Here is a 25559-nt window from a genome sequence, read left to right as displayed (position 1 = left end):
CCCCCCCCCCAGCATTTGGGGGGGGGGGAAGTTTGACTCTCCCCTATGCACGGCACGATAAATCGGAGGATGGGGCCGAGAGAAAGCGGAGGAGGTTCAGCAGAGCCCTGCCCGCGGGACGGGAGAATCCCAAGCCTTGTTCCAGGCTGGCTAAGGAGCCGGGCGGCAGAAAAGGCCCTGGGGGTCGTGGTGGGTGAGGGGCCGGAGAGGAGCCCCCAGTGGGGCCTTGTAGCCGAGAAGGCGACGGGCGCATGGGGCTGCGTCCGGAGGAGCATTTCCAGCAGCGCTAGAGAAGCGATTGGTCCCCTCTACTCGGCGCTGGGGAGGCCCCAGCTGGAGGGTTGTGTCCGGTTCTGGGCCCCCCAGTGCAGAAGGGACGTGGGGGCGTTGGAGAGGGGCCGGCGGAGGGCAACCAAAATGCGCCGGGGGCTGGAGCAGGTGGCCGGCGAGGAGAGGCCGAGGGACTGGGGCGTGGTGAGTTGGCAGAAGAGAAGAGCGAGGGGGGTTTGCTGGCAGCCTTCACCTCCCTGCAGGGGCTCTGACGAGGCCGGGGGGAGGCTGTTCTCGGGGGTGCCGGTGGGCAGGATGAGGAGCGATGGGCTCACGTGGCGGTGGGGGAGGTGGGGGTTGGAGATGAGGAAAAACTCTGCCCCGAGGAGGGCAGTGAGGCACTGGGGCGGGTTCCCCAGAGCGGTGGGGGGATCTCCAGCCCTAGAGGTGGAGCTGGCCCAAGCCCTGGCTGGGACGATGGAGTCGGGTCGGTCCTGCTTTGGGCAGGGGGCTGGACCTGAGACTTCCTGAGGTCCCTTCCCGCCCTGAGAGTCTATATCCCGAAGTTTGGTGTTCCTCAGGTGGTGCATATCTGCGCCTCCTTTAGTGTGCACAAAATTTATTCCGTCCGGTGGGGGGGAAAAAATTAGCAGGAACCCTGTGGCTTCTGGCTCCCCTGTGCCTTCAGCCCCACAGAAAGGGGCGACTCTACCCAGCAGACTTCACGGCTGACGAGAGACCGTGTAGAAGGGGAGCAGAGGCCGGCGCACACGACCTTGCCAGGAACTCAGGACACCTGGGTTCCACTCCTGCCTCTGCGTCGAGACCCTTTGCGCCACGCTGTGCCTCGGTTTCCCCTCCTGCCTCTTGTCTCTTTGGGCCACGCCTGAAAGAACAGGGGCCCGGATTGCAGTGCGGGGAGGGTCTGTGCGGATGCCGGGAAAAAAATGGCGACGCATTTGCAATATAAACTTTAATCCCAAAACTCTGAGGTTGGGGGAGAGGACGTTGGCCTCCCCTTTCAGATTACAACGTCCAACCCGTTCCCGGAAAGAAATCAAGACTAAAATAGTATCGATAAAATAGCCAGGGAGGGGGGGAGATCGGCCCCGGTCAGCATCGATCTTCCGGAATTCGATTCCACAGCCTTAGGGGGGTCGCACGAATTCGAATTCTCCGGGGTCGGCAGTTTTCCGGAGGAGTGAGAGAGGGCGATGGGAGATCGACCTCTGTCTGTGAGAAGTCAATCCCAGCCCTGTTGAGTCCTGCGCCGTTCTTGCCATGGCTGGAAGTGCATATCTATTCCAGTCCAGTGAGAACCGGAAAAAAGAAAAGACAGGTGGCGGCTGCATCTTTCTGAGCTGCGGCAAGACCTGGGGGGTGGATTTTGGAAATCAATTTGATTTCTTTGCATGAAAGGAACCAAGGAAAAAGGTGTTTATCTTCCTTCCCCTGGGAATTGAGATGAGCTTTTGCCCAAAGTAGGCACGGCGGGAAATCTTCTGAGAGGAGAAAAATAAAAGGCCGTTTTTGGTTCATCGCAAAATATTTCAAATAAATACGCCGGCAAATCTATGGCCGAGCTGATTCCGATTGGTTTGTAAATCGCGCACAGACACAGCCGGTTTTTTCACCCGTTCCGCTGAAGTGAGCAGGGTGAGGAGCTGGGGAAAAAGTGGGTGTTTATGAGAAAAAAAAAATCTCCCCTCAGCTGAAAAAAAAAATAGTCTGAAGGAGAAATTTCAATTTTCTGGGGCAAATTCAAATTTTGAGCAAGTTGGAGCTGAAAAAAACTGATGTCTTTATAGGAGTTTAAGCACCTCCCGCGCCTTTTCTGGGCTGTAGGCCAGGTTTTGTGGCGACAACTCCCAGAATGCACCACAGCCTCTTCTCTGTGTGTGTGTGGGGGGGGGGGTGCACAAAGGGCCCCCCCCACTGCGTTGTTTAGCGGATCCTCCACTAAACACCCCCTTTCGAAATTTCTCGTCGAGGCCTGGGCCCAAATTTCCACGCAGAGCATTTTTCTCCTAAGTGTGTGCTGGGCGTTCACACGCGACGAGGGGAGGAGACGCACGTCTCACGCCGGGATCCTACGTGGCCGGGGTGCATGAATTGGAGCCGATGCAATGAGTCCTCCAGGAAATTTGGCCTAGGAAAAGCAGCACCTCGCAGGCTTTGCCGCGTCGGTCTCTCTCCGTACGCAGGTGCCAGGCCCGGCCCGGAAGGAAACGTGGCACGTGGCGCGGCGGGAGGGGGCTCCGGGGGGGCCCGGCGCATCTCCCGAGTTAGTTGAAGTGGAATTTGAAGTGGAAATTGCCAGAGCCGAAGGGGTTAAACTCGAAGGGCCACTGGTGGGGGTGACCGCCCGCCCCCTGCTGGTTCTCGGGGTCCAGGGGGTCCTCGCCCGAGTCGAACTTCTGCCGCATGTCTGGAAGGGAGAGGGCTGGTGAGGTGGGGGGGTTGAGAGGGCCGCCGGCGTGCGAGCCTGCGTCTACCCACTAGGCACTGCTCCCCGCTGCCTGGGAAGAGATCATTTCGCCTGGGGACTGGGGGTGCGGGGGGACGGGGCCTGGCTTTTAGTTTTGCCTGTGGGATGTTCCCCCCTCACTCTGCACCTAAGGCCCCACCCTCAATCTGCCCCTTCCCCAGGCCCCCACCCCCACTGCACCCCTTGCCCCCAGGACCCCATCCTCACCCTCACCCCTTCCTCCCAAGGGCCCATCCCCAAGGGCCCCCCTCTCCCCAAGCTCTGGCCCTTCCTCCATCTCACCATGCCTCTTCCTCCCAAGGCCCCACCTCCTCCCCCCAAGGCCCCACCCTCCCCGCTCCCCCCAAAGCCCTGCCCCCACTCCACTTCCATCCCCCCCCACCTCCCCTCTCTCCTGGCTCCTCCTCCCCTCCCTCTGCCAGCCCACCCACTGTCCTCCGCCTCTCCCTCCCCCAGCTGCCGGACCGCTGTACCTGGGGGCGGGGGGGTGCTCAAACCTGGCTACTCCCTCCTCTCCCCCAGTCCCGGCACACCCACGGAGTTGAAGATCTCAGCCCCCCGCCGGCCGCCCAGCCGCGTCCAGAGAACGAGGACCCCCCTCCAGCCTCTCCGCCTCCGGGGCGCCCTTCGCGGGGCCAGCCCCTCCTCAGCTGTCGACGGCCCCAGTGGCTGTCGCGGCGGGACGGCTTGGGAACTGGTGAGGAAGGGGTAGCCCGCCCGCCCCGCAGCCCAGGCCTTACCGGGGTCGGTCAGGACCTCTTTGGCGGCCGCGATGTCGATGAATTTCTTCTCCGCCTCCTTCTTGTCGTCCTCGGACTGGAAGTTGTCGGGGTGCCACTGCTGAGCCAGCTTGCGGTAGGCTTTGAGGATCTCCTGCTTGTTGGCGTTCCTGTAGGGGCGGGGGAAAGCCGAGCCGGCGGCGTAAGGGGGCGGCAGCCGCAGCCGGGCGCTCCGCCTCGCTGTGCCGCGCCGGAGTCCTGTCTACACTAGCCAGGCCACCACAGAGAACGTGGGAACAGCCGCACTGGGTCCATCCAGCCCAGGATCCAGGCCAACGCCCCAGAAGGAGTGAACAGAACAGGGAATCACCCATAACCCGTCGCCCACGCTCCGCACCTGCAAGCTGAGGCTAGGGACGCCCTCTCTGTCCGTCCTGGCCAACAGCCGTCAATGGACCTGTCCTTCCATGACCACAGATCTAGCCTCCAGCTCAGAGGTCCCCAGGGACGACGTGGGGTGTGTGGGAACCCCCTGGTTCAGTTGTGTATGTTTCCTACCGTCCAGCGCTAACCCCAGGGGGTGCCTCAGTCTCCCCAGGCACAGCAGCAGAGCCTAGCGGTGAGGGGAGTTTCGGGGTGACATCTCGCACGTAGGCAGTGGGGCCCCAGGCTCTTTGTTAACCCAGGGGACCCCTTTCTTCTCCGAGAAACGGGACAAGGCGGGTGGAGGGACCTGGCAGGCTGGAATGGGAACTGGGCTTTGGAGTTTGGCTGAACTGGAGAGGGAGAAAGGGGGTCCAGGGCCCAGCTCGGGGACCCCCTCTGGGCCCCCAAAACGGAGGGTCGTGACGGCTTCTGGGCTGTTCTACACGGTGTTCCTGCCGCCCAATCACCCTTCCGGGGCTCCAGTGGGCATCGCATGCCGTCCCCGCCCCACACGCCAGCTCGGCAGCTCCCACTGGCTGGGAACCGTGGCCAATGGGAGCTGTGGGGGCGGGGCAAGGCGCCCTGCCGCGTGGCTCATCCTCTGCGTGGGAACTGGAGCGCCATCCCCAGCCTCACCCTTGAGGCCTTTCCCCCCAATGCACCCCAATGCCCTGCCCCAGCTGAGAGCCAGGGTTCCCTATGTGCTGAGAGCCCAGGAGAGGGTCGGCGTCCCCCAGCTGTCGGGCAGAGCCCCTAGCCGGCAGTGTCCGTTTCTATAGGTGGTGCCCAGGTCCCCCGGCTTGGCGCATGGAACAAAATTTATTCCACCCCGTCGGGAAATCCATCAGCCAAGAGCCCCCTCCCACCCACCGAATTCCTCGTTTTGTGGGCTTCCGCGGCCCGCCAGGGTTTCCCCACAAGCCGGGGCCTCCGGGCGAGACCGTCCCGCGGACCTGTTTAATGCAGAACGGCCACCGTGTGAGGATGGACGCCAGACACGGATCCGCTAGACAAAGGTCCCAGCGAGACCCTGAAACCGAACCTTGGAAGGGGGGAGAAACTCAGGCTGGAGTTAAGAAGCCTCTCCCCATTGGGTGCCTGGCCTGCCAGTGGGACCCTCAGAGGGCCCTAGGAGACGGCTCAGCGTGCCGTTAACTGGGGGGACTCCTCGCCGCAGGAGAGGCGGACGTTAACGGGTTCAAAAAAGATCTGGAGAAGTTCCAGGAGGACAGGTCCATCGACGGCCTGGGAGGGGGGGTCCCAGCCTCAGTTTGCAGGGGCAGAGAATGGGCTCGACGGTTGCCTGCTCTGCTTGGGGGGCACCTGGCGTGGGACAGGCTCCCGGGCCGGCTCACCTCCGGACGCCCAGGACCTTGTAGTAGTCCCGTTTTTTCGACTGCTTCAGCAGCTTCTGGGCTCGCTCCAGCCCCTCCTTTATCTCTTCGTTCTCCCCGTCGAGCTCCTTGGCCTCCTGGTAGTCCTCCACAGCTGGGACCCAAGCAGAGAGGGGCCAGAACCTCCATTAGCGCTCGCCCCTGCAGACGTGTGCCGGGGAAACTACATCTCCCAGGATGCACCGCGGCCACAGGGGTGAAGGCGATGCATCCTGGGACATGTAGTTTCCTGGCCTTGTTCCCCTTCCTCAGCCACGCAGCTCAGGGGAACTTGTCTCCCATGATGCACCATGCTCTCGCTTCCTGCTCAGCCGCCCCAGTGCATTATGGGAGCCCCTGGCAGCAGTGCCTTATGGGAGGCAGGGCGTGTCCCAGAATCCCACACTCCCAGGGCGGGACGGGAGCTCGGGAGGTCGTCGGGTCCGGCCCCCTGCCCAGAGCAGGACCGACCCGACTCCATCGTCCCAGCCAGGGCTTGGGCCAGCTCCACCCCCAGGGCTGGAGATCCCCCCACCGCTCTGGGGAACCCGCCCCAGTGCCTCACCGCCCTCCTGGGGGGAGAGTTTTTCCTCATCTCCAACCCCCACCTCCCCCACCGCGACGTGAGTCCATCGCTCCTCGTCCTGCCCCCCGGCACCCCCAAGAACAGCCCCTCCCCGGCCTCGTCAGAGTCCCTGCAGGGAGGTGAAGGCTGCCAGCAAACCCCCCTCGCTCTTCTCTTCTGCCAACTCACCGCGCCCCAGTCCCTCGGCCTCTCCTCGCCGGCCCCCTGCTCTAACCACCAGCCCTCACTGCCCTCCCAGCGCCGGGGAGAGAACCCAGGAGTCCTGGCTCCCGGCCCCCTGCTCTAACCACCAGCCCTCACTGCCCTCCCAGCGCCGGGGAGAGAACCCAGGAGTCCTGGCTCCCACCCCCTGCTCTCACCACCAGCCCCCACTGCCCTCCCAGCACCGGGGAGAGAACCCAGGAGTCCTGGCTCCCACCCCCTGCTCTCACCACCAGCCCCCACTGCCCTCCCAGCGCCAGCGAGAACCCAGGAGTCCTGGCTCCCACCCCCTGCTCTACCCACCAGCCCCCACTGCCCTCCCAGCGCCGGGGAGAGAGCCCAGGAGTCCTGGCTCCCACCCCCTGCTCTAACCACCAGCCCTCACTGCCCTCCCAGCGCCAGGGAGAACCCAGGAGTCCTGGCTCCCACCCCCTGCTCTACCCACCAGCCCCCACTGCCCTCCCAGCGCCGGGGAGAGAACCCACGAGTCCTGGCTCCCACCCCCTGGTCTAACCACCAGCCCCCACTGCCCTCCCAGCGCCGGGGAGAGAACCCAGGAGTCCTGGCTCCCACCCCCTGCTCTGACCACCAGCCCCCACTGCCCTCCCAGCGCCGGGAAGAGAACCCAGGAGTCCTGGCTCCCACCCCCTGGTCTAACCACCAGCCCCCACTGCCCTCCCAGCGCTGGGGAGAGAACCCAGGAGTCCTGGCTCCCACCCCCTGCTCTAACCACCAGCCCCCACTGCCCTCCCAGCGCCGGGGAGAGAACCCAGGAGTCCTGGCTCCCAGCCCCCTGCTCTAACCACCAGCCCCCACTGGCCCCCCAGCGCCCGGGCGAGACCCCAGGACACACGCTGGCCCTACGACAGAACCCAGGAGTCCAGCTTTGCAGCCCAGACCCTGTTCCACCCCACCAGAGCCCCCCTCTTGTCCCAGACCTGCGAGAGCGCCCAGGAGTCCTGCCTGCAAGGGCCAGGCTCACCCCACTGGCCCGCACTGCCCAGGTGGCTGGCCAGGGCGACTCCTTCCCGGAGGGCCGTGCTCGGAGCAGGGCAGTGGAGGGAGGCCGGGCCCTACCTCTCTGGAACTCCTCGTTCAGGATGTAGGCCTCGGCCCGGTCGTGCAGGACGAACACGTTGTGTGGGTCCCGCCGGTGAGCCTCGGTGCAGACCTCGATGGCCTCCTGGGGCCGTTGGCTCTGCCGGGGAGAGGCGGGTCAGGCTAATCCGGCCCCTGGATTATGGCAACCCCGCCGGGACGCCCCTCGCCCCTTGCCTGGACTCGCCCCGCTGCCTCCCCTGCAATAAAATTTATTCCGCAAGTGGAGGCATAAAAAATCTGGGGGAATAGCAGCGGCCGCCCGGGAGAGAATCAGGCGGCACCCCGCTGGGTGGCTGAGCGCCCACCGCCCACAGCATCGGTCTCTCTGGGTGGTGCACCCGCCTTGGTGCATGTAACAAAATTTATTCCTCCCCGGTGAAAAAAGAATCAGCAGAAACCCAGCTCACAGGCCCCCTCTGCTCTGGGCTGTGAGACACCCACACGCCTGCTCCAGAAGGGTTCAACCCTCCTCGAGACGCTCTCCGACAACGGGCCCCGTTGGCCTCCCAGGTCCCCGCTTGTCTCTTCCCCTGCCACAGGTGCGCAATAAAATTTCCCAGGGGTGCCCGACATGAGGAGTCGCTCTTCTGTGCTGTTCCGGAGTCCACCTGGCTGGGCCCCTGGGCTCAAGAAAGATCTGGAGAAGGTCCAGAGAAGAACGTGAGCCCTGAGGGAGGCCAGAAAGACCTGGGCTCGTTTAGGGGAGAAAAGAGAAGACGGGGGCGGGGGGGGTTGTTTTCCAGTACCTCACAAGGAGAAGAGAGAAACATGGTTCTCCTGGGCCTGTGAGGACAACCAAAGCAATGGGTTTAGACTGCAGCAAGGAAGACTGAGGTAGGACAGCAGGAAAAACTTCCTAATGGTCAGGGGGTTACAGACTGGAATAAGTTTTTCAACCCCACAAGGAGGTGGAAACGAAGGCCTGAGTTGGGAGCGGTTCGACTCACGGGAGCAGGCAGAGACAGGCGCCCGGAGCGGGGGATTAAGGACAGTGGGGTGATAGATGACAGCCTGTTTGCCCCCAGAAGCTCTGTCCTCTGCTGGAAGGGACCGGCCCTGTACGGGTGTGTGACTGTGTGCGTCTCTCTCCCCTGGCTGGAGGAGACGGGCTGTGTGTACACGGACCCCTCAGCCAGGGCCCAGATGCGGCCACCTCTGGGGTGAGGCACAGCAGCTGTGTATATACGAACCCCTCAGCCAGGGCCGAGATGCGGCCACCTCTGGGGTGAGGCACAGCAGCTGTGTATATACGAACCCCTCAGCCAGGGCCGAGATGCAGCCACCTCTGGGGTGAGGCACAAGGGCTGTGTGTACACAGACCCCTCAGCCAGGGCCCAGATGCGGCCACCTCTGGGGTGAGGCACAGGGGCTGTGTGTACATGGACCCCTCAGCCAGGGCCCAGATGCGGCCACCTCTAGGGTGAGGCACAGGGGCTGTGTGTACACAGACCCCTCAGCCAGGGCCCAGATGCGGCCACCTCTAGGGTGAGGCACAGGGGCTGTGTGTACACGAACGCCTCAGCCAGGGCCCAGATGCGGCCACCTCTGGAGTGAGGCACAGGGACTGTGTGTACACAAACCCCTCAGCCAGGGCCCAGATGCGGCCACCTCTGGGGTGAGGTACGAGAGCTGTGTGTACGCAGACCCCTCAGCCAGGGCCCAGATGCGGCCACCTCTGGGGTGAGGTACGAGAGCTGTGTGTACGCAGACCCCTCAGCCAGGGCCCAGATGTGGCCACCTCTGGGGTGAGGCATGCTAATTTGCTGTCTTAAACCCCTGGCCATCTAGAACATGTGGCTGCTTCTCAGTGCTGGGCGGGGCATCCCTGTACAGACAGCCTCTGCGCCCCACCACTCAGCCCCACACGAGGGGGTTGCTGCATAAACAGTCGCTCTGCTCCCCCCCAGAGGTGGCCGCATCTCAGCAGTGGGCAAGGCATCCAGGTATACTGAGACCCTGCGCCACACCCCACAGGCAGCTGCATCTCAGCACCAGGGAAGGACTCGGTGTGTACAGAGCCAGAGCCCCCACGCCTCACCCCAGAGGTGGCCGCATCTGGGCCCTGGCTGAGGGGTCTGTGTACACACAGCCCCTGTGCCTCACCCCAGAGGTGGCCGCATCTGGGCCCTGGCTGAGGGGTCTGTGTACACACAGCCCCTATGCCTCACCCCAGAGGTGGCCGCATCTTGGCCCTGGTTGAGGGGTCTGTGTACACACAGCCCCTATGCCTCACCCCAGAGGTGGCCGCATCTTGGCCCTGGCTGAGGGGTCTGTGTACACACAGCTCCTGTACCTCACCCCAGAGATGGCTGCATCTCAGTACCCAAGAAACTGTGTATACCCAGCCCCCCTGCCCCGCCCCAGAAGTAGCTGCATCTGAGCCCTGCCACGTCTCTCCCGCCTGCTCACCCCACGCCAAGCGATGACGAGCTAACGGGCCCTGCAGCCGTGGGAAGTCGGTGGCCGTGATCTACGTTAACATCAGCAAAGCTTTCAAGACATGGTCCGTGGACTGCCAGGCGGCCAGAAAGCCGGCCAGCAGTCAGGCCCAACGGGTAGCCATCAACGGCTCCGTGAACGCTTGGCGGCCGGTTTCAAGGGGGTGAAACCTTCGGGGTCGGGGTTCATCGACGTGGACGAGGGGTCGGACGGCGCCCTCGGCAAATCTAAGCCGGGGGGGGAGGGTGATTGCTTGGCAGGTCGGGACAGGTCCGGATGCCCGAGAGAAATCGGAGGATGGGGCCGAGAGAAAGCGGAGGAGGTTCAGCAGAGCCCTGCCCGCGGGACGGGAGAATCCCGAGCCTTGTTCCAGGCTGGCTAAGGAGCCGGGCGGCAGAAAAGGCCCTGGGGGTCGCGGTGGGTGAGGGGCCGGAGAGGAGCCCCCAGTGGGGCCTTGTAGCCGAGAAGGCGACCGGCGCATTGGGCTGCGTCAGGCGGAGCATTTCCAGCAGCGCTAGAGAAGTGGTTGGTCCCCTCTCCTCGGCGCTGGGGAGGCCCCAGCTGGAGGGTTGTGTCCGGTTCTGGGCCCCCCAGTGCGGAAGGGACGTGGGGGCGTTGGAGAGGGGCCGGCGGAGGGCAACCAAAATGCGCCGGGGGCTGGAGCAGGTGGCCGGCGAGGAGAGGCCGAGGGACTGGGGCGTGGTGAGTTGGCAGAAGAGAAGAGCGAGGGGGGTTTGCTGGCAGCCTTCACCTCCCTGCAGGGGCTCTGACGAGGCCGGGGGGAGGCTGTTCTCGGGGGTGCCGGGGGGCAGGACGAGGAGCGATGGGCTCACGTCGTGGTGGGGGAGGTGGGGGTCGGAGAGGAGGAAAAACTCTCCCCCCAGGAGGGCGGTGAGGCACTGGGACGGGTTCCCCAGAGCAGTGGGGGGATCTCCAGCCCTAGAGGTGGAGCTGGCCCAAGCCCTGGCTGGGACGATGGAGTCGGGTCGGTCCCGCTTTGGGCAGGGGGCTGGACCCGACGACCTCCTGAGGCCCCGTCCCGCCCTGGGGGTCTGGGATTCTGTTGCGACTGAAGCTCGGGGTGCGGCCGGGCTCACCTTGGACAGGCAGTGACATATTCGGGCCTTGGCCTTGGCGATGTAAACCTCCACCTGCGGCTCCGTCTTCATGGCCGCGTTGTACTTCTCAATGGCCTCCACGTACCTGGCCCCAGGGAACAGCACAGATCACTCACCGGCGGTGCCACCCCAGAGCTGGGCGCATCTCAGGCCCGGGGGAGGGATCCCCTATAACCAGCCCCGCTCGCCCCGCCCCAGAGCTGGGCGCATCTCAGCCCCGGGGGAGGCATCCCCTGTAACCAGCCCCCTCGCCCCACCCCAGAGCTGGGCGCATCTCAGGCCCGGGGGAGGGATCCCCTGTAACCAGCCCCCTCGCCCCGCCCCAGAGCTGGGCGCATCTCAGCCCCGGAGGAGGGATCCCCTGTAACCAGCCCCCTCGCCCCGCCCCAGAGCAGGGCGCATCTCAGCCCCGGGGGAGGGATCCCCTGTAACCAGCCCCCTCGCCCCCCCCCAGAGCTGGGCGCATCTCAGCCCCGGAGGAGGGATCCCCTGTAACCAGCCCCCTCGCCCCGCCCCAGAGCAGGGCGCATCTCAGCCCCTGGGTTTTGGGGGACGGGGGCTCCAGCCCCCACCTTCCTGCTCTGACGTGCTCCTCGGCCGACTCCAGCTGCTTGGAGAGCTTCTTGACCTGCTTGTAGTGGGCGAAACAGGCCTTGTCGTCCTGGTCCAGCTTGAGGCACTCTCGCACCTGCCTGGGTGACGGGGTGGGGTGTGAGCCTGGCTGCCTCCCAGACAGCGGGGAAATGGGGGGTCAGAGGAGGCTCAGACATGGGGGGCTGGCAGGGTGAGAACCACGTCCCTGAGGGATCCCCTCACCTCCCCACTCACACCAAGGCTCCCCCGCGCTCCCCACTCACACCAGGGACTCCCCGCACTCACACCAAGGCTCCCCCGCGCTCCCCACTCACACCAGGGACTCCCCACACCCCCCCACTCACACCAAGGCCCCCCCGCGCTCCCCACTCACACCAGGGACTCCCCACACCCCCCCACTCACACCAAGGCTCCCCCGCGCTCCCCACTCACACCAGGGACTCCCCACACCCCCCCACTCACACCAAGGCTCCCCCGTGCTCCTCACTCACACCAGGGGCTCCCCACACCCCCCCACTCACACCAAGGCTCCCCCGCGCTCCCTACTCACACGAGGGACTCCCCGCACACCCCCACTCACACCAAGGCCCCCCCGTGCTCCCCACTCACACCAGGGACTCCCCACACCCCCACTCACACCAAGGCTCCCCCGCGCTCCCCACTCACACCAGGGACTCCCCACACCCCCCCACTCACACCAAGGCTCCCCTGTGCTCCTCACTCACACCAGGGGCTCCCCACACCCCCCCACTCACACCAAGGCTCCCCCGCGCTCCCCACTCACACCAGGGACTCCCCGCACACCCCCACTCACACCAAGGCCCCCCCGTGCTCCCCACTCACACCAGGGACTCCCCGCACACCCCCACTCACACCAAGGCCCCCCCGTGCTCCCCACTCACACCAGGGACTCCCCACACACCCCCACTCACACCAAGGCCCCCCCGCGCTCCCCACTCACACCAGGGACTCCCCGCACACCCCCACTCACACCAAGGCTCCCCCGCGCTCCCCACTCACACCAGGGACTCCCCACACCCCCCCACTCACACCAAGGCCCCCCCGCGCTCCCCACTCACACCAGGGACTCCCCACACCCCCCCACTCACACCAAGGCCCCCCCGTGCTCCTCACTCACACCAGGGACTCCCCACACACTCCCACTCATACCAAGGCCCCCCTGCGCTCCCCACTCACACCAGGGGCTCCCCACACCCCCCACTCACACCCAGGCCCCCCCTCGCTTCCCACTCGCATCAGGGGCTCCCCTCACCCCCCCACTCATGCCAAGGCCCCCCCGCTGTTCCCACTCGCACCAGGGGCTCCCCACACACATCAAGTCCCCCCCACGCTCCCCACTCACACCAGGGTCTCCCCCCCACTCACGCCAAGGCCCCCCCGCGCTCCCCACTCACATCGGGCCTCCCCACATCCCCCATTCATGCCAAGGCCCCCCCGGGCTCCCTGCTCGCACCAGGAGCTCCCCACACCCCCGCACTCACGCCAGGGACTGCTCGTGCTCCCCCAGGCTGTAGTAGAGCTGGCTGAGCTTGAGGAAGGCCGCCCGGTTGTCGGTGCGGAGCTTGGCCGCGGGCTTGAGGTCCAGGATGGCCTTGGCGTGGTCGCCCAGCATCAGGTGGCTATCGGCCCGAAGCTCCTTCGCCTCGGGGTCCCACGGGGAGATCTGCGGGCCGGGGAGGGAACCCGTTCAGCCTCGCTGCCTTCACGGGGGGCAGCGGGGAAACTGAGGCATCCCTCCCGCCCCCCGCCACCCCCAGCCAACTGATGCGGTGACGCTCCATCTCAGCTCCAGGCCGGGCCTCCTGGCTGAACTACATCTCCCAGGATGCTCCGCAGTCTGGCCCCCTTGGAGAGTGAGGTGCATCATGGGATATGTCGTCTGGCTGGCCGGCAGGAGCAAAAGGGGTTGTGGGGGCATGGAACTACATCTCCCAGGATGCATTGCGGCCTCGCCCCCTTTGAGGGCAAGCTGCACCCTGAGCAGCCGTGGCTGCTGTGCATCATGGGAAATGTAGTCCAGCTGGCCTGGAGAGAGGAAACGAATGGTGCCGCTGTTGAACTACAACTCCCAGGATGCTCTGCAGTCTTGCCCCCCCCTGGCCCGGAGGCTGAGGTGCATCATGGGAATTCACAGCAGCAGTGCATCATGGGAAGTGTAGTCTGGCTGGCCAAGCAAGGCCAAACGGATTGTGTGGACACTGAACTACAACTCCCAGGATGCTCTGCGGTCTCACCCCCGCCTTTGAGGGGGAGGTCCACCATGAGGCTCTCTGACTGCTGTGCCTCATGGGATATGTAGTCCAGTTGGCCTGGAGAGAGGAAACCAACTGCATGGCTGTTGAACTACATCTCCCAGGATGCATGGCGGCCTCGCACCTTTGAGGGTGAGGAGTATCATGGGACCCCACAGCAGCAGTGCACCCTGGGAAATGTAGTTTGGTGAGCCACCATCCCCTTCACCCCTGCAGGGCAAGCTAACAGGGCGGATATCTCCCATGGTGCCCTGCAGTCTCGCCTCTTGGAGGGTGAGGGGCATCATGGGAAGCCACAGCAGCAGTGCATCCTGGGAGATGTAGTCCGGCTGGCCTACAGAGGTGAAACCAATTGTGTGGAAAATAACCTACAACTTGACACAATCTCCTGCTTGGTGACCCACAGCAGCCGGGCACTGCAGACCCCAGGAGGGATGGGGCCTCAGGAGGTCGTTGGGTCCAGCCCCCTGCCAAAAGCAGGACCGACCCGACTCCATTGGCCCAGCCAGGGCTTGGGCCAGCTCCACCTCTAGGGCTGGAGATCCCCCCACTGCTCTGGGGAACCCGTCCCAGTGCCTCACCGTCCTCCTGGGGGGAGAGTTTTTCCTCCTCTCCGACCCCCACCTCCCCCACCGCGACGTGAGCCCATCGCTCCTCGTCCTGCCCCCCGGCGCCCCCGAGAACAGCCTCCCCCCCGGCCTCGTCAGAGCCCCTGCAGGGAGGTGAAGGCTGCCAGCAAACCCCCCTCGCTCTTCTCTTCTGCCAACTCACCACGCCCCAGTCCCTCGGCCTCTCCTCGCCGGCCACCTGCTCCAGCCCCCGGCGCATTTTGGTTGCCCTCCGCCGGCCCCTCTCCAACGCCCCCACGTCCCGTCTGCACTGGGGGGCCCAGAACCGGACACAACCCTCCAGCTGGGGCCTCCCCAGTGCCGAGGAGAGGGGACCAAACGCTTCTCTAGCGCTGCTGGAAATGCTCCTCCGGACACAGCCCCATGCGCCGGTCGCCTTCTCGGCTACAAGGCCCCACTGGTGGTTCCTCTCCAGCCTCTCACCCGCCGCGACCCCCAGGGCCTTTTCTGCCGCCCAGCTCCTTAGCCAGCCTGGAACAAGGCTCGGGATTCTCCCCTCCCGCGGGCAGTACTCTGCCCTTGTCCTTGCTGACCCTCGGCAACCCTGACTCCAGCACGACCCCCTCCGGCCAGCCAGCGGGAGGATCCCAGGTGCAGCGCGGCCGCAGGCGGGGAAAGGAGAGGCTGAAGCCACGCTGGTGGCTGTAAGTCCGCACGCTCTGTTCCCCAGCCGGCCGGGCTGGAGAGAGAGACATTTCTCAGGCTGGAACCAGCCCCTGGGGCTGATTTAGCCCCTCTCGCTGTGACCGCGCCGGCCGGCCTGCCTGAGCGACACCCACCCTGCTCTCAGAGGGGGCAGGGCAGGGCACCCCCTCCTCCCCCCCGCCCCCCAAACCCAGACCTCAATAACTCGCTCCAGGAAGCGGACGGCCGCCACGTAGTCCCTCCTCTGATAGGCCGCCTTGGCCTCCTGCGTGACCGCTTCCAACTCGGCGCCTCTGGCTAGCTGGTTTTTGGCCTCCTTGTGACCGGGGTCGCTCTGGAGCTGTGGGGAGCAGGACGGGGGAAAAAAAAAAACCAGACGGTCAGAAAGTCCTCCACCTGGCGGGCCTGTAACCAGCATTCCCTGCAAGCTTGGCACTCGTGCGGCTGCTCGGGCTAGGTTTTTGTGTCGGGGAGTGGTGCACGCCTGCAAGGGCCTCGGCGCATGCCGAAAAATTATCCCGCACGTGTACGGAAAAGATGCACGGGAAGGCTTCCCCCCGGCCCCCCAGCGCAGAGAAACAAGCCAGCAACGCTCTCTCTGCGCCTGGAGAGGGAGGACAGCGCAGGGGGATGGGAGGGGAAGCCGGACACTGCTTAGATGCTGCAGAGCTCCAACGCTTCCCCTCTCCTCCTCTGCCCACAAACAGAATCACAGAATCCCGGGGCTGGAAGGGCGCTCAGGAGGTCATCGAGTCCGGCCCCCTGCTTCAAACAGGATCAGCCCCCACTGAGTCATCCCAGCCAGGGCCTTGTCCAGCCGGGACCTAAAAACCTCCAGGGATGGAGAATCCACCACCTCTCCAGGCAACACATTCCAGTGCTTCACCACCCGCCTGGGGAAGGAGTTTTTCCTAATATCCAACCTGCACCTCCCCCTCTTCAACTTCAGCCCATTGCTCCTTGTTCTGCCGTCTGACACCTCTGAGAACAGCCTCTCGCCAGCCTCTTTAGAGCTCCCCTTCAGGAAGTTGAAGGCTGCTATTAAATCACCCCTCAGTCTCCTCTTCCGCAAACTAAACAAGCCCAAATCCCTCAGCCTCCCCTCATCGGTCTTGTGCTCCAGCCCCTGAATCATTTTTGTTGCCCTCCGCTGAACCTGCTCCAGCAAATCCACGTCCTTTTTATACTGGGGGGGCCCAAAACTGGACACAATATTCCAGCTGTGGGCTCCCCAGTGCCGAATAGAGGGGAACAACCACTTCTCTAGATCTGCACAAAATGCTCCTCCTAATGCCCCCCAATACGCCGTTAGCCTTCTTGGCTACAAGGGCCCACTGTTTACTCACATCCAGCCTTTCATCCACCAGCACCCCTAGGTCCCTTTCCATCGTACTGCTGCTGAGCCAGTCGCTCCCCAGCCTGTAACAATACTTGGGATTCTTCCGCCCCAGGTGCAGGACTCTGCACTTCTCCTTATTGAACCGCATCAGATTTCTTTCGGCCCCATCCTCCAATTTATCCAGGTCCCTCTGGATTCTCTCTCCACCCTCCAATCTATCTACCTCTGCCCCTAGTTTTGTGTCATCCGCAAACTTGCTGAGGGTGCAACCCAGCCCCTCGTCCAGGTCATTAATAAAGATGTTGGACAAGACCGGCCCCAGAACCGAGCCTTGGGCGCGCCGCTTGGAACCGACCAGATATTGAGTCATTGACCACCACCCGTTGGGCCCGACCCTCAAGCCAGCTTTCTATCCGTCTTACAGTCCAAAGATCCACTCCATAGTTCCTGAACTTGGGGACAAACGGCTCTGTTCCCACGCCTCCCAGGCAGGGCAGCCCTGCCAGCCCTTCCTCCCAGCACTCACCACCGCTTCCAAGTCCCGCTTGGCTTCCTGCGTGTTGCCTTCTTTCAGCAGAATGGTGCCTCTCTGTAAGCGGGCCTGCAGGGGGGAGAGAGAGCAGATTCCCAGGGCGGGAAGGGACCTCAGGAGGTCACTGAGTCCAGCCCCCCTGCCCAAAGCCGGGCTGAACCCGACTCCGCCATCCCCTTTGAAAGGGTTCAGACCGAGCTCTTTTTCTGTGACTCTCGACAAAGATGCAGCGGCATTACCGGTTTTACAGACCAGGGAAACTGAGGCACGGGGGTGGGGGGGAGGGTCTCACTTTTTTTTTTTTGGCTGGGACCCCCTCCACGATGTTCCCTAAATAACTCCCTGCTTTCAATGTGTCAATGGTGGGACCTCTCTAATCCGGCACACTCTCGCCCGGTGACCTCCGTAATCTGGCATGATTTTAATTAGCCGGACGACCGCTTATCGGGGTGTGGCCAAGTTTCCTGAGGGCCCGTGAACTTCGGTTCCGGCTCTCGCTGTTCTGGGCTGTTCTTTAACTGTACTTTACCCCCCGCACGTCTTCTAGGAGCCCAGTGGAAGCGTTGGTAATGTGCTAGACAACCTTGACCTCCCAGGGCCCAGCAGATTCTCTCGTCCGGCACCGGTCAGGTCCTGAAGATGCCAGACTGGAGAGGTTGAATGCGCATCTGTGATTTTTGGTTTTTGCTTCTTGCTGCACCTCAGGTCCGAAAATATCAAAGCCGTGACTCCACACCGGATAATCCCGGGGAGGGGGGGACATCCTTCGTCCCAAAGGGGGGAAACCGAGGCACGGGGACAGGCCAGACCTCAGGCCAAACTGGCAGGCAGTGGGGCAGACCCACTGTCCTCTGCCATCATTTCCTTTATCGTCGTATTCAGCCCCGGTCGATAGAAATGCAGTTCTCTTTTGTAGGACGGCTCCTGGGTGTAAGTAAGATAAAGAAAACCCTCTCCGCATCCTTCATTTTGGGGGTGCTTAATTGCTTGCCCCGTTGGGTGAAGGGGGCGTGATTGGGAAGATCTGAGAGACCAGCACCTCCAGGTCTTTGCAAGGGCTGGAGCAGGTAGACCCCAGACCAAGGAGGACTTCATTGGAACCTGTGAAATGGGCCCATCGGAAGAAGATCGGACAGATGGCTACCGGCAGGTGCCTGTCTCTGGAAGCACCACCCAGAAGGCCCTAAATGCATATTCATAAGATCGGTCTCCCAGATTATGCATATGCATGAGGCGGCTAAGGGGTGCCAACATGCATGAGAGAGGGGCCGTTATAAACCACGGTTCCCCAAACTGGGGAGCATGAAGGAATTCCAGGGGGGCGCGAGGAGACCCAGCCCCCACCCTATCCCCCCCACCCCCTGAAGAAAAAGCCGGCCTTTGCTTCCAGCTCTCGGCCCCTGCCATTTTACATGGGCGACCCGGCTCAGCTGCTGCAAGACCCAGGCAGGCGGTGGGCGTGGGACTCGGGGGCAGCTGGGGCAGAACCCGGCACCCCCCGGTGGGGGGGCCGAGAAATACTATTTGTGCTCATTTTTAATTTCAGCTCGTACTTTTATACCTCGCGTTTGGGTTTGCCTTAAATTACGAACTGAAGGTTTTGTTAAAAGGGGGGTCGGACGAGGGGTGGAGGGGGCGTGAGGGTTTCTCAAATATCAAAAGGAGGGCGGGAGGCCGACAAGTTTGCTATATACGGAAGGTGCCTCTGTGGTGGGGTTCGGGGGTCCCCAAGCGCTGCCCCCCGGCCGCGGGCAGGAGTGACTCTCACTCAGCAGGTAGAACAGGAAGCTTATTAGGCGACAGATGCCCAGTTTCTCACAGAAGAGTCAGTGCAGCAGTCAGAGACAGTCCTTCCAACCCGTCCTGGGGAGAGGAGCGTGAGGGGAGCCCCTCTGGGATGTACCTTCCCCCCTCGCCAGGCTGGCTGCCCCCCAGATCCCTCTCCCCCTCCCGCCTCCGAGTCAAACCCAGCTCGGCTCCTCCCTGCTCTGTGCTCAGGGCAGAGGTGTTACCTGCCAGCCTAGGTTGTAGCCCCAGGGTCATCCTTAGCCGCTGGGAGCTGCTCTGCTTGTCTCACGCATCCAGCCTGAGTCTCACACATGCAACGCCCCCCCAACTCCATCACAGTCTTCCCGAGGGACCCCGGGTTTGCCTCCCATTGGAAGCCCCACCCAGAATAAATGCATATTCATAAGATTGCTCCCCCAGTTTATGCATATGCATAAGCCGGTGGACAGGCGCCAACATGCATGAGAGAGGGGGGTACTACAAACCATGGCTCCCCAAACTGGGGGGGGCGGCGTGAAGGAATTCCAGGGGGGCGCGAATAAGCCTGGCTCCACCTTCGTCTCACTCGCCTGGCCCGGGCAGGTCGGGGGAGCGACCGGCGGTAACGACCACAAGACAGGAGGGTGTGTGTGTGTGTGTGTAAAACATCATAGGCACGTGATGAGCGTTGACTACTGTGTGTGTATCACCAATAAACACGGTTTTTTGCCTTTTCCCCCTGAAAAGATCCCATCCGGGACTTTTCAGCACAACACAAGGACTATCACACCTCCGCCCCGAGGTCTTTGGGTCAACACGTTTCCAGGCCAGCCGGTTTGGGGTCAGCCGTGGCAGTGAAATCTTCGGCCCCGCCGCCTCTGAGCTCTGCGCGCGAGCTGCCGGAAGAGCCAGGGACGGAAGCCGATTTTTTCAGGCGCGGCCCGGAGCTTCGGCCCTCTGAAAAACGCCTGGCTGACCGAAGCGGAGGCAGAAATATGGACGGGAGAACGGGACGGGGCCGTTTTCACCGCGGAATTGAAACTGGAATGTTAACCACATGGACATGGGGTTTGAACCGGGACGGCAATTTTCTAGGTCATTATAGGGGCTCTTATGCATACTTGGCTTTAGCTAATTCTTGACTCTCCCCCCCAACTTCTGTCCCCTGTGGTGGGGTTCAGGGGTCCCCACGTGCTGCCCCCCGGCCGCAGGCAGGAGTGACTCTCACCCAGCAGGTAGAACAGGAAGTTTATGAGGCGACAGAGGCCCGGGTCAGTACAGCCGACAGAGACAGTCATTCCAACCTGGCCTGGGGAGAGGAGCCTGAGGGGAGCCCCTCTGGGGTGTAGCTTCCCCCCTCACTCCCCAGCTTCTAACTGCCCCCTCCCATTCCAACCCAGCTCGGCTCCTTTCTGCTCTGTGCTCAGGGCAGAGGTGTTACCTGCCAGCCTAGGGTACAGCCCAGGGGTCACCCTTAGCCGCTGGGAGCTGCTCTGCCCGTCTCACACACATCCAGCACCCCCTCCCCTCTGCTCTCTGATTTGCTCACCTGGATCAGAATACATCTCACTTGTCCAACCTGACTACTATTTTTGGTTTCCTGTGCCTTAACCATGGAGTCTGCTCTGGGCTGAAGAAGTGGGTTTGACCCACGGAAGCTCATCACCTAATCAATTATTTTTTTAGTCGTCAAAGCGCTCCTAGACTGCTTTTTGGTTTTGGCCTGTAGACGCTGTACTTCCAGGCCGCACGAACCAGGCACGGGCGCGGAGAAACTGTCGTTTGCACTGACTTCTCTCCGGCGGTATACGCAGGACGATGTAAAACAAGGGGAGTCCCGTCTGGTGGCAACGAGACAACTTACGGAGGGAACGAATGAGCTTTAGCGGGACAGGTAGATACGCTGGAGGGGCAGGACAGAGTCTGGAGTGAGCGAGAGAAATCGGAGGATGGGGCCGAGAGAAAGCGGAGGAGGTTCAGCAGAGCCCTGCCCGCGGGACGGGAGAATCCCAAGCCTTGTTCCAGGCTGGCTAAGGAGCCGGGCGGCAGAGAAGGCCCTGGGGGTCGCGGTGGGTGAGAGGCCGGAGAGGAGCCCCCAGTGGGGCCTTGTAGCCGAGAAGGCGACCGGCGCATTGGGCTGTGTCCGGAGGAGCATTTCCAGCAGCGCTAGAGAAGTGATTGGTCCCCTCTACTCGGCACTGGGGAGGCCCCGGCTGGAGGGTTGTGTCCGGTTCTGGGCCCCCCAGTGCAGAAGGGACGTGGGGGCGTTGGAGAGAGGCCAGCGGAGGGCAACCAAAATGCGCCGGGGGCTGGAGCAGGTGGCCGGCGAGCAGAGGCCGAGGGACTGGGGCGTGGTGAGTTGGCAGAAGAGAAGAGCGAGGGGGGTTTGCTGGCAGCCTTCACCTCCCTGCAGGGGCGCTGACGAGGCCGGGGGGAGGCTGTTCTCGGGGGTGCCAGGGGGCAGGACGAGGAGCGATGGGCTCACGTGGCGGTGGGGGTCGGAGAGGAGGAAAAACTCTCCCCCCAGGAGGGCGGTGAGGCACTGGGACGGGTTCCCCAGAGCAGTGGGGGGATCTCCAGCCCTAGAGGTGGAGCTGGCCCAAGCCCTGGCTGGGCCGATGGAGTCGGGTTGGTCCTGCTTTGAGCAGGGGGCTGGACCCGACGACCTCCTGAGGCCCCGTCCCGCCCTGGGGGTCTGGGATTCTTAGCCTAGAGCTGGCCGGCTTTCACCTCAAACCGCAGCAGTCCCCGCCCCAAGCTCCAGAGCTGCCAGGTAGGTTGAAGGCTACCTGTGCGCGGTTACAGGGGCAGATACCTAGAGGACCTGACGTGACCCTGGAAGACCCCAGCGTCCCCCTCTGGCTACACGGCCAAGCAGGCTGAGAACCCAACAGAAATCTAAGCAGCTCCGGCAGGTGGATGAAGTCAGGCTGGAAAGAAGCTGCGCCCTTTCAATGGGGGCGGGGTGGTGTCCCCCCACTCTTCCCCCCACAGACCCAAACTTCTTCTATCGCGGCGGGGAAAAGACCAGAGGGAATCCCGCTGGCTGCCCCCGGCCGCGTGCAAACGGCCACCGGGGGGGGTCTGCCGGAGAAACCCGCCACAGATCAACCTGGAAGGGTCCAGGGAAGGTCTCTGGGGGTTACGACGGGGGGGGATCCCAGTGGCTTCTGCCGACCGAGCCGCAGAGGGGGTTTCGTTCACCGCGCTGCGGCCCGTGGGAAGGCTACTCCCCCGCAGCAGCCGCGGGCGTGTGCCTCAGTTTCCCCGCCGGCCCACAAGGCTTCCGCTCGCCCCGCCGGCTGACAGGCGACCGCCCCCCCGAGCGCCGAGCGCGACTTACGGCCAGGAAGTCCGGCTTCAGTTCAATGGCCTTTGACAGGTCGGGCAGCGCCGAGCGGAACTTGCCCATGGCCAGGTAGATGGTAGCTCGCTTGTAATAGGTAAGGTAGTTCTTGGGGTCGCCTTCTGCGGGAGGGAGGAGGGGTTAGTGGAGTCCTGGCCCCGCCCCCAGGCTGCTAGCTCCGCCCCCAGGCTGCTCTCCCCACCTTCTTTGGCTGTCCTGTCTCATGGGGCAGTCCTGGCTCCGCCCCCAGTCTGCTAGCTCCGCCCCCAGGCTGCTCTCCCCACCTTCTTTGGCTATCCTGTCTCATGGGGCAGTCCTGGCTCCGCCCCCAGGCTGCTCTCCCCACCTTCTTTGGCTATCCTGTCTCATGGGGCAGTCCTGGCCCCGCCCCCAGGCTGCTAGCTCCGCCCCCAGGCTGCTCTCCCCACCTACTTTGGCTGTCCTGTCTCATGGGGCAGTCCTGGCCCCCCCCTCAGACTGCTAGCCCCGCCCACCTCTCCCCACCTTCTTTGGCTATCCTGGCCCTTGGGGCAGTCCTGGCTCCGCCCCCAGGCTGCTAGCCCCACCTTCTTTGGCTATCCTGTCTCATGGGGCAGTCCTGGCCCCGCCCCCAGGCTGCTAGCTCCACCCCCAGGCTGCTCTCCCAACCTTCTTTGGCTGTCCTGTCTCATGGGGCAGTCCTGGCTCTGCGCCCCACCCCCAGGCTGCTAGCTCCGCCCACATCTCCCCACCTTCCTGGGCTGTCCTGTCTCCCGGAGGCAGTCCTGGCCCCGCCCACATCTGTTCTCCCCTTCTTCCCCTGCCCTGTCTCACTGGGGCAGTACTGGCCCCGCCCCCAGGCTGCTAGCTCCGCCCACCTCCATTCTCCCCGCCCCCTGCCTTGGGCTGCCCTGTCTCACCAGGGCAGATCAGCCATTTCTACGGCCGACGAGCCTCTCCCCCCAGCCAGCTACCCCCCTTGACCATATCCACTTTGGGACAGGATAGTCAACATCAGGCTTCGGTCGCCCGCTGCGGCTGGGTCTGCCCGGCCAAGCGATTTCGACCCCACAGCCTCTTCGGCGCTCTAAGACTCCCGGCGCCTCCGGCACGGTTTCCGAACCAGCCGCCGACCGCTCGTTCGAAATGGGCAGGGTCGGGAAAGTAAAGGCCAATAAACCCGGCAGCCACAGTCTGAGGTTGCAGCGTCCAACACTGCAGGGGTTGCTCAACAGAGCCCTCCAAAACCCGAAACCCCACCCTCGAAAGAGCCCGTCTTCTCAGGGAAAAAAATGAGGAAGAAGGTTTCTCTCGGAGAGGGGCTTTCCTTCCGACAAAGCCGCCTCCCCGGGGCTTTCCCTCTTCCGAAAGGAGGCCGTGCAAATGAGGCGCCCGAGATGTAAATCTGCCCCTCATTTGCATGCCCCTTCCGAAGGGGGAATGCGAGCGCCGACGGTAGCCACAGAGAGGTCTATTTTCATAGAAATGTGGCAGTGCCCCGTATCTTTGTACCACTTCGAAACGCCGTACTGTAGATAAGACTCCGCGGCTGGATTAGCCTGCGAGCTTTGTGCCGTCTGTGTGACAGCCGACGGAAAGCTTAGAGACACCCACAAGTCCTGGGGTACCTTACAGGCTAACAGCCAGAAAGGGGTGGGCGGGGCCAGCCCTTAAGGGGCGGGGCCAGCGAGCTAAAGATTGATGGGAGGTGGGCGGAGCAAAAGAGCAACGGGGCGGGGCCATGAGGAGTCGAGGGGAGCCAGGGAAAGGAGACTGTTTGGGGGGCAGAGCCAGCAAGAGGGGGGCAAGGCTGGGGAGGGCTAAAGAGTGACAGGGCGGAGTCAGTGCTAAGGGGCGGGGCCAGAATAAGGAAAGAGTCAGGAAACTGACCCAGCTTCCTGTCACTCAAGGGAGAGGGGAAACTGGCCATCAAGCGGACACATTTTCTCCGAGCTCTCAAGGAGGCCTCGTTCTTGCCGCCTCACTGTCGCGTCCACCTCCAGTGAGGCGGACGCCCCTTCGTTTCAGGCGCGGTTCCATTCCTCACCCCCGCTTCCTTGCACCAGGGCGATTTCAGCCCACAGGCGTGTCAAAGCCAGCCACCGTGAATAAACTGACCCAGCAGAACCCAGCCACCCCGGGGGCTGCCCCTCACTGGTATACCCGTTACACAGCCGACCTGGCCCTTCCTGCACCCTAATTTTGCTACCCCCGCTCAGCTTGACCCCAGCTGATTGCTCTGCGCTGAGCACCCCTGGCTGGCGCTCAGCTCCCGCCGGCTATCCCCAGCTACCGCTGGTTACGCCCTTCCCCGGCTGGCACCCTCCCCGGCCGCACATACTTACCGACGGCCGAGTGGTAGTGAGACAGCGCCTCGGCCAGCTGGCCGGCCGCCAGCAGCTTGCGCCCCATTTCCAGGTGGTTTTCGATCTCGGCCTGCCCGGAGGCCAGCACGCCTGCTGGGGGCGAAGTGGGTTAGATTCACCAGGGACGGGCGCCCCACTGAAGAACCCAGAGCCACCGCCCTGAAAACGCAGCCCCGCCACCCACCCGCCCTGCGTTCTCCCTGCCAGTCAGGCCGCTCTCCGGCCCGGGCTGACCAGCTGCCTCCGTGTTCGGGGCTTTGTCTTACTCAGATCCTGCTCCGACTCCCCCACCACGCCGGTCTTGACCTCCCAGGCCTCCCCTTCTGGGGGGGGTGGGGCCAGCTCCAAGGGGGAGGGGCCAGCTGAAAGGGGGCGGGCCTAGGAGCAGGAGGGAGGAGCCAGAGGGACTAAAGAGCAGCTGGGGCAGAGCCAGAAGAGAGGGGGTGGGGCCAGCAGGAAGTGGGAGGAGCCTGTGGGGAGCAAATCAGCACATTGTGGGAGGGGCCAGGAGATGGGGCGGAGCCAGAAGGAGGGGAAAGGAGCCAGAGGACCTAAAGGGCAAGGGGGGGGCGGGGCCGTAGGGGGGGGCGGAGCCAGTGGGAGCAAGAGAGAGAGATGGTAGGCGGAGCCAGCAATTAAGAGGCAGGGCGGGCAAGAGATGGGTGTTGCCAGGGGGAGGTGGGCGGGGCCAGGGCAGCAAAAGAATGTGGGGGGCGGAGCTAGGAGAGGGGGCGGAGTCAGCAGTTAAGGGGCGGGGCTGACAGGAAGTGGGCGGGGCCAAGGGCGCTAAAGAGGGTCTGGGGCGGAGCCAGGAGAGGGGGCGGGGTCAGCAGTTGAGGGGCGGGGCAGGCGGGAAGGGGCGGAGCCAAAGGATCGAAACCATCCAGGGGCGGGGCCAGCAGGAGGTGGGCGGGGCCAGGGGAACTAAACAGGGTCAGGGGCGGGGCCAAGAGAGGGGCGGGGCCAGCGCGGTGATTGGCTGAGCCGGAAGGGGCGGGCTAGGGCATCGGCTGCCCGGGCGGGAACGGAGCTCGCGGGCAGTGGGCGGGGCCCGGAGAAGGGGCGGGGCCAGCGCAGCGATTGGCTGAGCCGGAAGGGGCGGGGCTAGGGCATCGGTGACCCGGGCGGGGGAGGGGGCGCGCGCGTAGGAAGCGGGGCCGGCTTCCGGCGCGTCGCCATGGTTACCTGGGAGCTGCAGGTCCAGCAGGACGCAGAGCAGGGAGGCGGCCCAGAGCAGCCGCCGCGCGCAGCGCCACAGCCCCGGCCCGGCTCCCCGCCCGGGCTCCATGGCCGCGCTCCGGCCCCGGCCCGCACTTCCGCATGCCGCACTTCCGGCCGCGTGCGGCCCTGTCGTCACTTCCGCCGCCC

The 25559-nt window shown here is 63.9% G+C and overlaps 1 protein-coding gene across 2 annotated transcripts; it reads right to left on the bottom strand.

The window, feature by feature from the left end:
* Window positions 1-1228: 1228 nt before the first annotated feature.
* LOC142005947 (dnaJ homolog subfamily C member 3-like) lies at window positions 1229-25529 on the bottom strand. 2 transcript variants are annotated; one of them, XM_074983137.1, is made up of 12 exons: window positions 25377-25529; window positions 24171-24281; window positions 21844-21968; window positions 16728-16802; window positions 15059-15202; window positions 12818-12999; window positions 11294-11413; window positions 10701-10806; window positions 7141-7261; window positions 5259-5391; window positions 3499-3647; window positions 1229-2698 (listed from the first exon to the last, which is right to left on the bottom strand). In XM_074983137.1, the coding sequence occupies exons 1-12, from the start codon at window positions 25477-25479 to the stop codon at window positions 2556-2558; spliced, it is 1512 nt and encodes a 503-aa protein (XP_074839238.1). In that variant the 5' UTR covers window positions 25480-25529; the 3' UTR covers window positions 1229-2555. The 2 variants fall into 2 exon arrangements, with proteins under 2 accessions (XP_074839238.1, XP_074839237.1); XM_074983136.1 differs by having other exon boundaries at window positions 24171-24284; window positions 25377-25519.
* Between the last annotated feature and the right edge of the window lie 30 nt (window positions 25530-25559).

The sequence above is a fragment of the Carettochelys insculpta genome, unplaced genomic scaffold (genome assembly GCF_033958435.1).
Source record: "Carettochelys insculpta isolate YL-2023 unplaced genomic scaffold, ASM3395843v1 scaffold_0036, whole genome shotgun sequence".
NCBI classification, from domain to species: Eukaryota; Metazoa; Chordata; order Testudines; family Carettochelyidae; genus Carettochelys; species Carettochelys insculpta.
The sequence above is the reverse complement of the archived record's forward strand: the minus strand, read 5'-3'. Positions and strand labels throughout refer to the sequence as shown.

What these genes read in the sequence shown, in the direction of transcription:
- LOC142005947 (XM_074983136.1), bottom strand. Translation starts at nt 25,479, where the DNA reads ATGGAGCCCGGGCGGGGAGCCGGGCCGGGGCTGTGGCGCTGCGCGCGG. An exon ending in TGAAGCCGGACTTCCTGGCC is followed by an intron (nt 16,803 to 21,843) that starts GTAAGTCGCGCT and finishes TCCCCCCTGCAG; the next exon opens with GCCCGCTTACAGAGAGGCAC. An exon ending in AAGGTCCTGGGCGTCCGGAG is followed by an intron (nt 3,648 to 5,258) that starts GTGAGCCGGCCC and finishes CCGCCCCTACAG; the next exon opens with GAACGCCAACAAGCAGGAGA.